The sequence below is a fragment of the Parasteatoda tepidariorum genome, chromosome 2, assembly GCF_043381705.1.
Source record: "Parasteatoda tepidariorum isolate YZ-2023 chromosome 2, CAS_Ptep_4.0, whole genome shotgun sequence".
Taxonomy (NCBI): Eukaryota; Metazoa; Arthropoda; class Arachnida; order Araneae; family Theridiidae; genus Parasteatoda; species Parasteatoda tepidariorum.
In genome coordinates this window covers 91723375-91741312 of record NC_092205.1, presented here as the reverse complement: position 1 = coordinate 91741312, position 17938 = coordinate 91723375, and the positions used below count along the sequence as shown (strand labels likewise).

General features: G+C 29.9%; 1 protein-coding gene across 4 annotated transcripts in view; it reads left to right on the top strand.

Annotated features, from left to right (window-relative positions):
• The window catches only part of LOC107439710 (uncharacterized), a 36942-nt gene extending 23226 nt beyond the window's left edge, over positions 1-13716 (top strand). The window contains exons 2-6 of one of the 4 annotated variants that reach the window (XM_071177921.1): positions 7261-7306; positions 7978-8055; positions 8339-8434; positions 9009-9125; positions 12942-13716. In XM_071177921.1, coding sequence (XP_071034022.1) covers positions 7997-8055; positions 8339-8434; positions 9009-9125; positions 12942-13137 — 468 coding nt within the window. In that variant the 5' untranslated portion in view covers positions 7261-7306; positions 7978-7996 and the 3' untranslated portion in view covers positions 13138-13716. Of the gene's footprint in view, positions 1-7260; positions 7307-7977; positions 8056-8338; positions 8435-9008; positions 9126-12546; positions 12818-12941 lie in introns of those variants that run through there. The other 3 variants (XM_071177922.1, XM_071177923.1, XM_071177924.1) reach the window with 3 other exon arrangements.
• The last annotated feature ends 4222 nt before the right edge of the window (positions 13717-17938 follow it).

The window sequence follows — 17938 nt, the reverse complement described above, 5'->3', positions numbered from 1 at the left end:
TATATATATGTCAAATTATGTTTATATTTATATATGTCAACTTAGATTCGATGAATCAGATATTCAAATGTTATATTTACTCAAGCAAAGTGCTTGTTTTTCTATTAGCTACCACATCGACTGCTAAATTCAAAATGTTATTACTATAAATTTTCTGTAAATTTCTAGATGTATGGGATAGGGGCCGCTAAGTGGCCCAGGTGCCCAATTTTTGTAAATAAAGTAAGTAAAGTAAAGTAAATGGGTTTCAATTGGTGATTGATTGTGTTAAACGGGTTATAATGCAAAATCGGAGAAAACTGATCACTTTTTCTGATTGCAAAAACAACTTGTCTTTGCGCATTTCTCCTGAAATCCAGGTTAAAGATTGCAACAAAAATACCAATAATGAAAATAAAAATAGTTAGCTAAAATAAAAAATAGAAGTTAAAAATAAAAATAAAAAATTTGAAAATAAAGGAAAGAATGTTAAATTAAATAATAATAAGCAAAATGACGAAACTGTTAAAGAAAAGAAAATTTTGGAATTGAAAATAAACAAAACTAAAAATGTCAACAAAGTGAATTAAAAGAAAAATAAAACAAAAAAATAGACTTAAAAGTGAAGATTTAAATAGCAAAACTGAAAATAATCTTGAATTTTCAAATAGTCTTGAGACTAAATGTGATAATGGTATACAACATTGTCAAAATCATGCTGACGTAATTATGCAGGTTCAAGAAAATGAAAAAATGCCCCAACTTCAGGAAATTTTAGACAATTTTTCAGATATTTTTGTTAAAGATAAATATGATATAGGGACAATAAGAATTGAACTTCAAAAGGTAAGATTAACATCAGACTTACCATTGTCCTTACGAGCATACAAAACTTCCCCAAAACAACAAGAGGAAATAAATAAATAAGTTGGTGAATTATTAAGGCATAATGTAATTAAAAAAAGCTCTTCCCCCTATTCGGCTTCAGTAACTTTAGCTTACAAAAAAGATGAAAATAAAAAGAAGTAGATTGTGTATAGACTTTGGAAAATTAAGTCAAATTACTAAATCGGATGCAGAGCCATTACCTCTTATACAAACTTTCACAGATAAATTAGGCAATAGTGTTTATTTCAGTTGGTTTGATATGGTAAGTGGTTTCTGGCAAATTCAAATTAACCCTGATGACACTGAAAAACTTGCTATTGTCACCATCAGTGGGTTATATGAATGGAAGATTGAAGAACGCCCCTAGTATTTTTCAAAGAACGATACGCAGAATACTTACTAAACATAAAGTTTCATTTACAGCTAATTATTTTGTTGATATATTTATTTATTCCAATAGCTTTGCCGAACATTTAAATCATCTTAAAGAAATTTTTGAAACATGTAGATTTGAAAATTTAAAATTAAAAGCCTCTAAATGCATGCCATAGACCCGAAACTAATGGAAAAGTTGAGCGTTTGGGACAAACCATTGTAACATGTTTGAAATGTAAAACTAATGATTCTTCTAAAAAAATTCCTTGACCTAAATTATTATAAGATGTAACTGAAGAATATAATTTAACTACACATTCGGTAACTAAATTTCCACCAGCTTGTTTAATGCTTGGCACTGTCCCATTTAATCAACTTTTATCAGAAGAAATTTATCCACCAATAGAAGAAGTTAGATGTTAGACTGTTGAAAGAACAAAGCAATATCACGAAAAAAATAAAATTTATCATGATGTAAGATTCACTCATATCGAATTTTCTCCTAATGATACTGTAATGTATGAAGATTTAAGTACCCCAATGCTAGGAAACTTACCCCAACTTTTTCTGATCCATACATAATTTTTGAAAAGATTTCTGATGTTAATTATGAAATAAATAAAAAGAATATTCATAATAAAGAAAATACAGAAATAGTTAATATATCAAAATTGCGAAGGTACCACCCACCTGACAAACTGAAATTATGTCACGAATGAATCACAAATGTAATAATTTAAATAATATTGTGGTTTAATAGAATTAATTATATTTTATATTAAATTTAATGCTTTAATGGTTTTTCATTGTTAAAAGTAAAATTAAAAATACCGATTATGACCTAACAATACACATGGTTCAGTGAAACATGCTGTCCCCTTTTTTCTGGAAAATCCTACCCTTCAAATTTTCTTCAAATTCAGCGTTTACCCAAATCTAAAAAAAAGGATCTGTTTGTGGTGAAAATCAAAAATAATTTTTTTTTATAAAGATAAGTATTTATTTGAAACTGGGATCTTCCAGTATAACATTGTTGAGATTTGGGACTGTTTTCCTCCTACTGGGGAATGCCACCCCTTATCCAGCAAAAATACCCCGAAAAACACTGACGTTATTAACCTTCAGAATAAAGACCACAGCATTATTTTTATTTTTATTTTCTGTTCTAACAAAATAAGCAATACTGAAGTCAAAGCTTAGCTTCAGATTGAAACTTTTCCTTAGAATAATAAAATGTCAACTTGTATTTTCATATTTTTATGTGTCATGTTTTTGAATATTTAAATTTTTAAAAAGTATGAGAAAGTTTAAAATTTTAAATAAAGCTGCATGGAGGAACAGTATTTATTGATGAAAACTGTTATCAAGAAATATAAACTTTGAACTTAGCTGACAACAAAGAGTCAGAAAAACTATTTAAAAAAAATTTTATTTAAAAAGTTATGCCTGATTTCCTGCTTTTCTACATTTCTTTAGCAGTAAGTTATGTGTTAAATTAGTAACATAGGGTTAAATTTTTATCCTGACAACATTTGGTTTCTAGTATACTATAGAATTTCGCGATGGTTCATAATGGTACAATAATACATTTCGATGAGGGTTTAATGGACAGTCCTGTTGTTTCAGCAGGAATGTACCATCAAAACCATGTTTTTATGCTTCTTTTATAAAATGTGGTGGAAATTTCTGATGGTTCGACGTGAACAAACAATCAGAACAAAATTCTATTCATATGATGGACCATCATCAATCAGTGCGCATTACTACGTTGGGGTGATGGTTACTTATGTTGGTTACCATCAAAAAATATAATGGTTCAAGTTGGAATTATAGATGATTAGCATCAAGATTATGTTGGTCCTTCAATGGAAAAATATCAAAAATTATGACTTGGGGGGGGGAGTTACTAACATCTTGCAATATATCTTCAACATTTATATTCTTTTACAATTAAATTATTCTCGGACATTATATTTTTTATCATTTTTAAACGTTGTTGCCAACAATTTAGTAGTTAAATAATTTATTTCTGAAATTCTTTACTTCTGTGCATAATTTTGACGAAAAAGATTAAGTAGCTTATTTTCAATTAGCAAGTGTTTAAATGTACTTCGGTAGGACTTGAATAGTCTATTTTTAAAGATGAAATATCTTGTCCTTTTATGGAATAAAATAAAATTCAGAACAAGACGTCAACAGATCCACATTCCCTTAAAAGGACCTCTGACGTTTAACACATGCTAAATCTTAAGAATTATGCCCTTAATCGTAAGAAGATTAATAATATCGGCTCTAGTTGTGTAGAATAGGGGGCCACATCGATTTGGTGAAAATTATCGTTTAGTTTTGATGAAATCCCATTTCTGGTTACCATTATATATTTCGCTGTCTATGCTTTCAAGGACGTCACTGCCGTATTTAAAATGAAACGTATCGTGTAAAAAATAAAATAGTTTAATTATACTTTAAAATCTTTCAACCATTATTATTGTTTTTTGTACTATAGAATTTAATATACATCTAAAATTATTTACAACAATACTTATGTTTAATACACTGTTACAGAAGCACATGAAAAACTGTATTTATGCCATTGTTTGAACAATGAGTATGCTTTTAAAGCATTGTTGACATCTTTTAAATCCATTAACAAAGGTATTAAAAAAATTAATTTCTCATTCTTGTTTGAGATTTCTCAAGTTAACTACTTACTTTTTGAGTAAAAATTCAAAAAGGCGCTTATTGAAACTATGAGTGAATATTACATATTTGCTCTCTTGAATAATTGGGAAAAGGAACGGGAGAAATATCCTAGACCTAATCGTATGTATCAAAATCCTATTTTTCATATTTTTGTAGTTTTAAATATATTTGGATACCTGACTAGAGCAGTTAAGGATTATCTAAAACTTGTGAACAGCATAAATGTTTCTCCGGAATATTTAAAAAAATATAAGAGAAAAGTTTTGATTTTGTAAATTATAATTGTCGTTTAGATTTTAAAATACTTTTCAATATTCATTTTGATACAGTTTTGAACTTAAAGGATAGTCCAATGAAAATTCTCAGGTCCGCTACAGTACTTAATCAATTAATAAAATGTTTTTAGAGACATGAAAACATTTAAAAAAAAATTTTGATTTTGTATTTTCATAAAATTGATTCTTAACATTTCAAAAAAGTTGATACTTTTTTTTTTACTTTACGTTGGTTCGTAATTTAAAATAACATTTTATATCATACATTTTTTAACCTTATTTAAATAATTAATATTTAATTATAATTCAAATGTCTTTCATAAATAAAATAAAAAATGTCTGTGAAGAAGTATATAAATGATGATAAAATATTGACAATTTATTGACTGGTATTATTTTGGCAAGTTTATCGGCACTACTGCTATAGTACACCTTTGCCAAATCGGTAATGTTAGTCAATTTATAAACAGGAAAGGAATAGAAAATCCCACTGAAAGAAATTATTAGATAAAGCAAGACATATTAAAATCAAGTTTAATCCCAAAACTTAAAATTTGACTGTAGTATGAAAGATAGAATTGAATTCGCCAAATCATTGATTTATTAAACGGAACATTTTATTATTTAGAAAAATGTTGCCTTTTTTTACAATAAGCGCTAACGTAATCAGCAAAGTAATATAATTTTTTAATTGAATCTAAAATATTATTTTCTTTAGTGTCATGTTACCTTTTTGTAAAAAATAATTAGTTTTTAAGAAATGACACAGTTGGGATAACCATTACTTTAGCTGAGGTACTCAAAGTTGCTTTTAATATTTGTACAACAGAGCTAGATTTCCTTACTTATTATTTTGTAATTAATTTAAACAAGGTTTGAAGTAAATTTCACTCGTAACCAAATGAAATTAATCAGGCCAAACATGCTAAAACTCTTTCATAGTCTATTATGTGATAGCCGAAGTGCGGCAACCGTGTTAAAAACTGGCACTTTGGGTTTTTAACACAGGAATGTTACAACTTAATGAGAAAATGAAAAAAAAGAAGAAGAATGGTACTAGTAATGAAACCATCTTTACACACTTCGACAAAATTCTTAAGATTCCATTTGTCACAATTCATAAAATCAGCTCTAACAGCGTTTGAAATAAATTTTATATGAAACCAATAGAACTTTCAAACAGAGTATCCTAAAAATATGGTTGGTAGGTTGGTTCTAATGCCACTTGCCACACGGGCAAGCCTGCTTGGTGAAACCGAGCAAATTTTAGGCAGAGTGTGCGATTCTTTTTTTTCAGTGGCGCCATCTATGGCCAAGAATTCGACTTCTGCCTCACCATACGTCACACCTGTTTATAAGGCGAACCCATTCATGCATCCATTCATGCATCCACAGATCGTAATTTTGACCTGAATCAGAGAATGATCGATCTCCAATCCAGTACCCCCAGAGGTTTTGATTTGTTATAGGAACATGGAGGACTTTGCGACTCGACAGAATTTTAACGTGCATCAATCACCAACTGCACGGGAAGTCTTCGGCCGGTGGGGTTCGAACCCACGAACTCTCGAACATGGGCCCAGCGCCCTACCAACCAGGCTATCCATACCTTTCCTAAAAATATTTCTTACTCAACCAGAGAGTGACCAATTTTTGGAAGGGTGCCACAGACTATCAAAGTGAGTTTTTAACAGTGGCGTGGAAAAACTTATAGGAAAATCAACTTCTAGAAAAAAATACCGTCTTTAGGAAATTGTACATCTTTAAAAATCTTGCTCATTATTTTGCCGTGAATTTAACAGCTACAGAAAAAGGTCAGCTTGAGTTTCTATTAAGGAAATAATAAAATCACAATAGTGTATAACATGAAGTTATTCACTAAGATTAGATGCATAATTTAAAAACATCTTGAAGAACCAATCCTAGTATAGTTAGTTGTTGAACCACGAATTTAAAAACCACACCAAGTACTGACAATTCAATAAATTATTCAGAATTAAATGCTTCAATATAAGGTTTTATTTTTAACTACTTAAACTAACTGGGTGAACCTCTAAAATTGTTCTTTACTAACGAAAAATAAGTTTGTACCCTTGTTTGCTACGTAGTACTGTTTTTTTTTTCTTAAATCCCATCTACTAAGCCATTTGTGAAAAAAAATTATGTGTAAAATTCTATTTTGTTGATATAAATACTATTTTGTTGCTTTTGGGAAGAAAACTAAAAGATTCTGTAACAGAATATAAGGTCTTTTGCAAAGATATGATTCACCAACACTCAAATAAATGTTGTAAGATTCGTTTATAGAAACCTTTTTTAAAAAAGTTATGTGTAGCATAAGAAATGATGTCAGTTTAATTTGCTACAATGAAGGCTAAATTTGCTAGTGACAGCTCTGCAGTAATATTTTTTTAGCATAAGAAATGATGTCAGTTGAATACTTGAATTTGCTACAATGAAGGCTAAGTTTGTTGGTGACAGCGCTGCAGTAATACTTTTTTAACATAAGAAATGATGTCAGTTTTATACTTGAATTTGCTACAATGAAGGCTAAATTTGTTGGTGACAGCGCTGCAGTAATACTTTTTTAACATAAGAAATGATGTCAGTTGAATACTTGAATTTGCTACAATGAAGGCTAAATTTGTTGGTTACAGCGCTGCAGTAATACTTTTTAACATAAGAAATGATGTCAGTTGAATACTTGAATTTGCTACAATGAAGACTAAATTTGTTGGTGACAGCGCTGCAGTAATACTTTTTTAACATAAGAAATGATGTCAGTTGAATTTACTGCAATGAAGGCTAAACCTGTTGGTGACAGCACTGCATTAATAGTTTTTCTAATTTCACATTTTTTAAATGAGTTTCAATATAAATAGCCAAAAACGAAATTTAGTGTGGCAATATATCAAGACTTTATTTTACTTTAAAAATTTATATATCTATAAAATTTTGAAAAAATACATTTTTTTAAATGAGAGATTTAGTTTATTTTTAAATAAGAGTTATTCAATTTTTGTTTCAACTAATATTTTAGCTTATGATGAGGAAAATGAAGTGGAGGAGAACGATGTCGATGTAGAGTAAGTAGTGATTCTCTGAAATATCAAATTTTAACTTTTATTTTAGTTTTTTTTTCTTCGTAATCTGGAAAAGGGTGCTTTCGGGGCTAATCTAAAATCCAAAATGTTTAAATACAGACGGAATGTAATTTGTTTTGTTTTTTTCAGTAACTGGTCTGCTTAAAAATTTGATTCAACAGTATCAAAGAATAAAGCATCTTTTTAATTAGACCCAAATGAAATTTTTGCCCATTTTCAAAATAACGGAAAAATCTTAATTTTATTCGAAACAATAAATGGAAGAAATTTTTTGATAGATATTTTAGGACAACTATTTTATGTTATACTTTTAGATATATTTTACATATGTAATACACTACATAAATATTGTTCTGAGTTTTACTGAAAGCTCTGCTACCTGGAGGAATATGGAAATTACCGATACCAGTGATCATTTCGTTAAAAATGAAATCATTTTTTTAAACAATATTAGAAAACATCATAATTCTTAGCAAGCAAATTTCTTGTTGCTTAAATGAAGTTATAAACTGTTGTTACGAAGTCCGTAACTGAAAATTTTCAACTGAACTTACATGCTACATAAATATCAGTTTCAAAAAAAAATTCTTTTTCAACAAAAAGGAAGTTATTAACTTTAGAATTAAAAGAATTGTTTTCTTTTACATCTCTAGCATCGAAAGTGATGAGGATATGATTGAGTTAGAGGCAGAGGTTATGTCTGAGGAAGAGGAAGATGAGTTTGATGAAAGGTATATTAAATAGATATTATTTTTCATATTGTTTCCAAAATTATTTTAAAAATTGAAATCAAGAGAAAGTAAAATGCTACAAAAGTGTCGAAATTTCGGACTAAACAATGCGAACCTTATTTTTAGTTGCTTGTCCTCGCTTTTTTTTAAAGTCGAAAATCCAAATGCATTGAATGAAAGAAATGTTTATTTTATTAAGAGGAACCACGTTTTTGCTTTAGATTCCATTACTTAATTTATAACTAGTGCTTAAAAAACTCTACAAGAATTGTTGTTTTTTTAGAGAGAAAATGATATTGGAGTTTAAAAATGAGATGGATTATAAATTTGTTGGAGATAATGATATGAATGACGCAGATGTGGTGGATGAAATTAAAAGGTATATTGATTTATATTTCCTTTAATTACGTGGTAAGGTTCTTGGTAAAATTATTTGCATTGTTAAATTAATTTTTACATATCTTGAATATTATTCTTATAACTTAAAGAATTTCTTTTAACGATTGATATTAGCAGAAATTTACTTTTCTTTTATATTTTAGGTCGTATAAATTTTATTAATATAAATGACTCAATAATGAGAAAAATTTATGATAAATTTACCTAAAATGACGCATAATAATTATTCGATGTTCATCATTATAGTACACTAAAGGGACTGGTGTAAATCATTCTGAATTTTTAAATACTGAAACGTCTCTGTGTTATCTCAAAAAATAAAAATAATAACAAATCTGCAAAACTTAAGAAAGATGTTCTAATATGGGATAAAAACCAAAAAATATTAAATCAGAAAGATCTAATTTGCCATTAAGAATGAATGAAGTCATGAAACAATCGGTATAAAATGTGTGTTTCAAAAACTAAAAACAATAACAAAACACATCATTTTCAATAACAAATTCATGTAGCAAAAATACTATTTTAAATTTCATGATTCATTTTCTTTTTAGTGATAGTGATGAGAAGGTGTACTCCAGATATTTCACTGAGGAAATGATTGCAAAACTGTACAGCATGGATAAAGTTCATGATAAGGATTCCATCGAGTATGGAATTCCGGATAACAGGTATTTAAACTAACGATTTTTTTTCAATTAGAGACTCATCCATAAAACACNAAAATAGTTGTCCTAAAATATCTATCAAAAAATTTCTTCTATTTATTGTTTCTTATAAAATTAAGATTTTTCCGTTATTTTGAAAATGGGCAAAAATTTCATTTGGGTCTAATTAAAAAGATGCTTTATTCTTTGATACTGTTGAATCAAATTTTTAAGCAGACCAGTTACTGAAAAACAAACAAACAAAGTACATTCCGTTTGTATTTAAACATATTGCATTTTAGGCCGGCCAGGTGGCCGAGCGGTTAGCGTGCTTGACTGCGAAGCCATAGGCTGCGGGTTCGAATCCCGATCTGGGCATAGATGTTTCTCTCTCTCTCTCTCTTTGTGCTGTCCTCTGTTGTGTGTGTGTGTATGATGTGTGAATGTGGCCCACCCTATAAAACGGGTTTGTGGCAGTGTGGCGTGGGCAATGTTGCTCCCCTCCGTGACTTTAGTTCACAGGTGCCCACTGGGTAACGCGAAATGAGCAACAATTCTGGCATAGTATAGGCAAAGATACAAAATTCAGTGCCTGTCATTGGAAAAAAAAATATTGCATTTTAGATTAGCCCCGAAAGCATCCTTTTAAAGATTACGAAGAAAAAAAACTAAAATAAAAGTTAAAATTTGATATTTTAGAGAATCACTACTTACTCTACATCGACATCGTTCTCATCCACTTCACTTTCCTCATCATAAGCTAAAATATTTGTTGAAATAAAAATTGAATAAATCGTATTTAAAAATAAACTAAATCTCTCATTTAAAAACATGTATTTTTTAAAATTTTATAGATATATAAATTTTTAAAGTAAAATAAAGTTTTGATATATTGCCACACTAAATTTCGTTTTTGGCTATTTATATTGAAACTCGTTTAAAAAATGTGAAATTATAAAAACTATTAATGCAGTGCTGTCACCAACAAGTTTAGCCTTCATTGCAGCAAATTCAACTGACATCATTTCTTATGTTAAAAAAGTATTACTGCAGCGCTGTCGTCAACAAGTTTAGCCTTCATTGCAGCAAATTCAAGTATTCAACTGACATCATTTCTTATGTTAAAAAAATATTACTGCAGCGCTGTCACCAACAAATTTAGCCTTCATTGTAGCAAATTCAACTGACATCATTTCTTATGCTACACATAACTTGCTTAAAATTTTTTTCTATAAACGAATCTTACAACATTTATTTGCGTGCTGGTGAATCTTATCTTTGCAAAAGACCCTATATTCTGTTACAGAATCTTTTAGTTTTCTTCCCAAAAGCAACAAAATAGTATTTATATCAACAAAATAGAATTTTACACATAATTTTTTTTCACAAATGGCTTAGTAGATGGGATTTAAGAAAAAAAAAACAGTACTACGTAGCAAACAAAGGTACAAACTTATTTTTCGTTAGTAAAGAACAATTTTAGAGGCTCACTCAGTTAGTTTGAGTAGTTAAAAATAAAACCATACCTTGAAACATTTAATTCTAAATAATTTATTGAATTGTCAGTATTTGGTGTGGCTTTTAAATTCGTGGTTCAACAACTAACTATACTAGGATTGGTTCTTCAAGATGTTTATAAATTATGCATCTAATCTAAGTGAATAACTTCAGGTTTTACACTATTGTGATTTTATTATTTCCTTAATAGAAACTCAAGCTGAAATAATGCCAAATAAATTCACGCCAAAATAATGAGCAAGAATTTTAAAGATGCACTATTTCCTAAAGAGATATTTTTCCCTCGAAGTTGATTTTCCTATAAGTTTTTCTACGCCATTGTAAAAAACTCACTTTGATTGTCTGTGGCACCCTTCCAGAAATTGGCCACTCTCTGGTTGAGTAAGAAATACTTTTAAGATAGGCAGGGATAGCCTGGTCGGTAGGGCGCTGGGCCCATGGTCGAGAGCTCGTGGGTTCGAACCCCGCCGGTCGATGACTGATTTTAGTTGGTGACTGATGCATGCTAAAATTCTGACGAGTCGTAAAGTCCTCCATGTTCCCATAACAAATCAATACATCTGGGGGTACTGATCCAGGAGCTTNTAGCTCGAATCAGTATATGATCTAGAGACATTAATTTGTCTTAGGCATTTACTATAAGCTTGATAAATAAGAGAATTTTATTAATTTGTCGAGAGAAGCAGAAAATACAATACATAAAAATTTTACGTTGTGCTTTTAATTACAATACGTAATAAAAATAATTTTTACTTTTAAAAATCATTGTTCATATTCGCATAATATATGTTTTCATATCTTGATATAACTTAAAATTTTAACATCTATAAATAACCCGAATTAGTAATGTTCTAGAGACATTAATTTGTCTTAGGCCTTTGCTATAAACTTGATAATTAAGAGAATTTTATTAATTTGTCGAAAGAAGTAAAAAATACAAAACATAAAAATTGTGCATTGTGTTTTTAATTAAAATGAGTAATAAAAATCATTTTTACTGTAATGGAGAAACATTGTAGTTTTTTTTCGTGATATTTATTTCTTGATGGCATCGTTATTTTTCTCGCCCTCAGACTAAAAATTATATATTTGTAATCAAATGCATCCTTAAAAGTTACAACGATACATAAAAATTGATCTGATCCATGCTTTGATATTATTCAAAACAAAAACTTTCTTTTGTAAATTTCATTTTAAACTCTAATTTATAGAATTATCGTATACAACCTTAAAAATAAGAATTAATCGTGCTCCTTAAAAATGTCAAGAAACAAGACTTTCGAATTCAAAAACATAAAAATTTAAAGCTCAGTTTTAAGACACAATCTCTAAATTTTGAAAAATTTCAATTCTGTACGACCGTACTATTTCAACAAAGAACAAAATATCTACTCTTAATCAAATATAAGAAGAAATCAAAATTTTGATTAAAATTTTTTATGCGTATAATTTCTAATAATCAAACTTTTTTTATCCGTTATAAACTTAAAAAACAAGACGTAAAACTAGTACTTTATAAAATTCAACTGAAATTAAACTCTAATTAGTAACTACAAAGCTAGTACTTTTAAAACAAGATTGTATAAAAAACATTGTTTTATTTTTAAAACATTTTATATGAAATTTTAGACAATTTACTTTCTACCAGTTTTTGTATTTTTACAACAAGCTCATGAAACAGAAACATTGTTTAGTTTATTTGAACAGCAAGTTTATTTGAATATAGATGCAATTTACTTTCGATAAACTTTCTTATTCTTTACTTTCTATAACTGTCTTGTTAGAAAACCTGTGAACTCATAATTTTACCCATAATTCAAGAGAATTTACACTCTATAAAATTTTGTATTTAAACAATAATTTTATGTAAGAAGAAACACTGTCTTAAGCTTCATAGTAATGCGATAATATTCCTTCTAAATTTCAGATATTGGACATATGATTCTTGTGAATCTTACTTAAGAGATGGAAGTGATGAGGAGGATTACATAGAAGACAGCGAAAGCGATGAAAAAGCTGGAAACAAAATGAAAAAGAAAGGCTGTTTCGCTTTCCTGTCAAGAGTGTTTAACAGGTTGTTCAAAAAAAATTAAATTTTGAGCATACCATCTTCAAACATCTAAAAAAAAGTTTTCATCATATTTATATCGTAATTTGAAATATTAATAGAGTGCATTGCTGTAAAATAAGAATTTAAAAAAAAAAAAAAAAAAAAGAAATGNTACACTCTATAAAATTTTGTATTTAAACAATAATTTTATGTAAGAAGAAACACTGTCTTAAGCTTTATAGTAATGCGATAATATTCCTTCTGAATTTCAGATATTGGACATACGACTCTTGTGAGTCTTACTTAAGAGATGGAAGTGATGAGGAGGATCGCATGGAAGACAACGAAAGCGATGAAAAAGATGGAAACAAAATGAAAAAGAAAGGCTGTTTCGCTTTCCTGTCAAGAGTGTTTAACAGGTTGTTCAAAAAAAATTTAATTTTGAGCATACCATCTTCAAACATCTAAAAAAAAGTTTTCATCATATTTCTATCGTAATTTGAAAAATTAATAGAGTGCTTGCTGTAAAATAAAAATTTAAGAAAAAAAAAGCACTAAAGATAATATGGTTGTAAAAGTCTTACATCTGCCAATCTTTGCAACTTAATTGAATATATTCTGCTGAAAATATAAGAACTGTAATTTGAGCATCACAGAAACATAACAGAACATCACAGGAGTTAACATTGATGTGAAAGTTCTATATCTGTTCAAATGTATAACCTCATTTAATAAATTCTTAAGGATCTTTCAAGAACTTAATTTGGATATCACAGCAAAATAATTGGCCATCAAAGAAGATAACAACGTCGTGAAAATTTTATATCTGCCGAAATTTGTACTTTAATTAAAGATATTGTTGCAGAACTTTAAGAACAGTAATTTGAACATTGCAGGACGAAAACAAAATTTGACGTCATAAAAGAATAATTGCTGTGAAAGTCTTACAATTTTTCGAAATGTGCAATTCAATTTAATACATTGTTATGATACAATTTGTTTTAGATATGTAAAATGAATATCACTGAAAATAAAAAAAATAAAAAAACAGTAATAAGTGTCTTTTTATTTACATATTGAATAAGTAAGCAGACATTGAATTCATATTTCATGAATTAAGCTTAATAATAGTGTATATTAATATTATTTTTATAATTATTTTAAAGTTTAACGCTATTTCAGTGTACGGTTATTTGCTAAAAAAGAACAAAACATAAAACGATTTTGTTTTGTTTTTTCTCAATTTTTAGTTTTTCATAACTCAGCTTCAAATTTAAATAAAAACTTTTCATTAATAAAATTTTTATATTGCATAGTGTAATAAATCTTCAAAGAGTTATATATAAATGAAGCGTCGAATTTAATAGATATTTTAATGGGACAACGAAGGAAAAATATTTATTTTATTTTGTGTTAAAATTCATTTTAATGTTTGCGTTAATTAGCCTTTTCGATAAATAAGATATTCCGTTTTCCTATAAACAAAAACTTGATCTTCCTACAGGACACACAGTTAAAATCACTTAATGTTGAGAGAAAAAAAATGCTCTAAATTTCGCGCTGAGCAAGATTTGTCACCTTTTTATTCCCATATCTAAGGCCAATATCCGTTAATTCATCTTACTAGAGACTAAGTTTTGAGTTTAAGTTCATAAAAACTTGGAATTTTTAAGCGTATTAATAATAGAGGTGTTTTCAAGTTTATTTAAAAATTATTTGAAAGTTAGTAATATTTTAATGAGCTTTTAATTTTTGTATTGCATGTGTCCAAGTCATTTCCTGTCATCATAATTTATTTTTAACTACACTTCGGTTAAAATATGCGACATATAAAAGTTTTTAGTCTTAAATATGTGACTTACACGATGATTTTAATCACCGCCTGTTATAAGTTCGTAGAATTCATACCAAAAATAAAATATATCCAATTTTTTGAAAGCATTATTCATGTCCAAAATATTGCTTAGCAACCAGATAAGTCATTGAAGAAGAACGCAAGATTAGATCAAACGGATCACTTTTTGAACTTCATATTTAAAATGTGATGTGACGGTGATTACTAAACACTATAGAAATCAAACTGATCACTTTTTGGACTTCATATTTAAAATGTTATGTGACGGTGATTACTGAACACCAAACTGATCATTTTTTGAGCTTCATATTTAAAATGTTATGTGACGGTGATTAATAAACACCATATAGATCAAACTAATTACTTTTTGAGCTTCATATTTAAAATATTATGTGACGATGATTACTAAACACCATATAGATCAAACTGATCACTTTTTGGACTTCATATTTAAAATGTTATGTGACGGTGATTACTAAACACCATATAGATCAAACTGATCACTTTTTAGACTTCATATTTAAAATGTTATGTGACGATGATTACTAAACACCATATAGATCAAACTGATCACTTTTTGGACTTCATATTTAAAATGTTATGTGACGGTGATTACTAAACACCATGTAGATCAAACTGGTCACTTTTTGGACTTCATATTTAGAATGTTATGTGACGATGATTACTAAACACCATATAGATCAAACTGATCACTTCTTGGACTTCATATTTAAAATATTATGCGACGGTGATTACTAAACACCATAAGCATTCAGAAATTAAATTATAAATAAATTATATATATTGCGACACAAAAATGGTAAAAAAAAACAGTTCGTTTTAATTTAACCGTTTAATTAAGTCTTAACCGTTTCTAAACCTTAATTATTTTTCAAATTTTTAAGGCAAAATCCCTGTGTCCAATATTAGTCTGATAAGATTATTTGGCAATACATCATCAATGACCTTCCATCCGACTAAAACTGTTAGGCAGAAAACTTGTAAAAAGCTTTCGGAAATGAAAATTTTCCTAGACTGAACTTTTCCAGTTAAAAATTATGTAAAAAAGAAATCTTTTTATATTCTTAAACCTTTTCATTTGGCCGATAATTGTTAAAAACTGCATCATTTATATTTCGGTTCTCGCGAAACCGGCAAAAATTTTACATCTTTTCTAGCTGTTCCTGGATGTCCGGTAAAAATTTAATTTATTATCCAACTGGTTAGGGTACTCTGCCGGATAATAAACATTTATGCAAACAATATAAATTGGTTTAAAACATAGAGTACTTGTCCCCCTGCCATTTAACCAAGAATGGCTGAATCCCAGTAATGGCTGTTAGATGAGAATTTTGCTCTCTGATAATATTCTTTATGGTTGACAAATCATGGGTGAGATTTTCCTGGACTAAACCGTTGGACTAAACCGTGATGCTTTCGAGGTTTTTCTGCCCACGTAAAGCAAATGCGGGAATGTTTCATTCTAAATCCTACACGAAGACTTTGTGCCGAGCTTGATCCATGAGTTCCCTTGTTTTCTGGATTGGGTTTAAAATTATAAGGCTACGGCGTTGAACATAGGCGCAAACTTAAAATAGGGTTCGGTTGTGCAACCCCACCCCAGTTATAAAATGAAATATTACTTAATAAAATATTAAGTTATTTCATTATAAAAACCCAGATAATTTTACATTTTTTGCCCATTTTAAATATTAACTAAAAAAGTTTATAAAGATATTCGGGAAAACTATAGGGTTGCGGAAAGGAGATGGAGACATCAGCTAATGTATTTCATAATGGGAAAATTTTATCGGGGTCAAAAATTATTAAAGTGGGAAAAAAATGTGACATGCTTCGAGCACTCAGAAGAATTTATGTCTGGTGAGTCATAAGAACGGGCGTTTTCGTTTGCGCGATCGAAGCATTTCCGCTTCTTCTACATTAAAAATTTTAATGCTAATTAACTTCTTTTATTATTGACTTTAAACAGATATGAACAGGTGAACCTGGTTAAATCCAACGATGGGTGGTCGAGACGAATCCGTATCCGGCTTGCACCGACCACAGTGCTGACGTTAAATATCCTCAGTGGTAGACGGATCTTGGGTTAGAGTACCCTTGCCGTCAGGTTAACCGTGGAAGGTTCTCGTGGTCTTCCTCTCCATGTAACGCAAATTCGGGTTAGCTCCATCAAAAAGTCCTCCACGAAGGCAGAATTTCTCCCAATAGTTTCCTTGTCTTCTGGATTGGATTCAGAATTACAAAGCTACGGAGTTGAACATTAGAAGTCGTAAACCCAAAAATTGGGTTTGCTGTTCAACGACGGTTATAAAACAAAATTTAAAAAAAATAAAAAACAAACATCATGGGGCCGGGATAGTCTAGTTGGCAGGGCACTGGGCCCATGTCCAAGAGATCGTGGGTTCGATCCCCTCCGGCCGAAGACTCCCCATGTAGCAAATGGTGATTGATGCGCGTTAAATCTGTCGAGTCACAAATTCCGCCATGTTCTCGTATCAAATTATACCTCTGGGGGTACTGATCCTGGAGTTTCCAAGTCTTTCGGATTGGTTCAAAATTACAAGGCTGCGGAGTTGGATATTAGTAGTCGTAAACCAAAATTGGGTCTGCTGTTCAACGACGGTTATATATATAAAAAAAAACAGATATCGTGAGAAGCGATGGCTCTGAGAATAGAGCGTTCGCCTGCCAATGAGATGAACCGAGTTCGAATCCCAGCGATGGTTGGTCGATGCGAATTCCGACTACAGTGCTGACGGGAAATACCTTCAGAAGGGAAATGGGTCATTGGTTAGAGTCCCCTTGCCGTCAGTCTAACCGTGGGAGGTTCGCGAGGTCTTCCTCTCCATGTAACGCAAAGGCGGATTAGTTACATCAAAAAAATCAGCCACGAAGGCAAAATTTCTCCCAATACTTGATCCATGGTTTCCCTTTTCTTCTGGATTGGGTTCAAAATTACAAGGCTACCTATTTGAACATATTAGTGTCGTAAAGTTGGGTCGGCTGTCCACTTCGTGAATTGAAAAATGGTTCATCTCAGTGACAGCTTAATGCTTAATATATATATATATATATATATATATACAGTGAAACCTCCTGTTATGGACACTCCTGCAAAACGGACGCCTCTCAATACTGACATATTTTTAATTCCCCGGGAATCTTCTATGAATAAACCATTACGTACATTCTCCGCAAAGCGGACACTCCCGTAACCGGACGCGGACAGTCATTTTGGTCCTGAAACGTTGTTTTTTATCTCTACAAACCGGACACTACTTTTTCTAAATAAATTGCAAGCTAAAAAAAGTCAACTTTTCACCATTTTTAAAGCATGTAAATAAAACTTTTTGCCTTATCCATAACTAAAAATATTGTTAAGCTATTTCACCA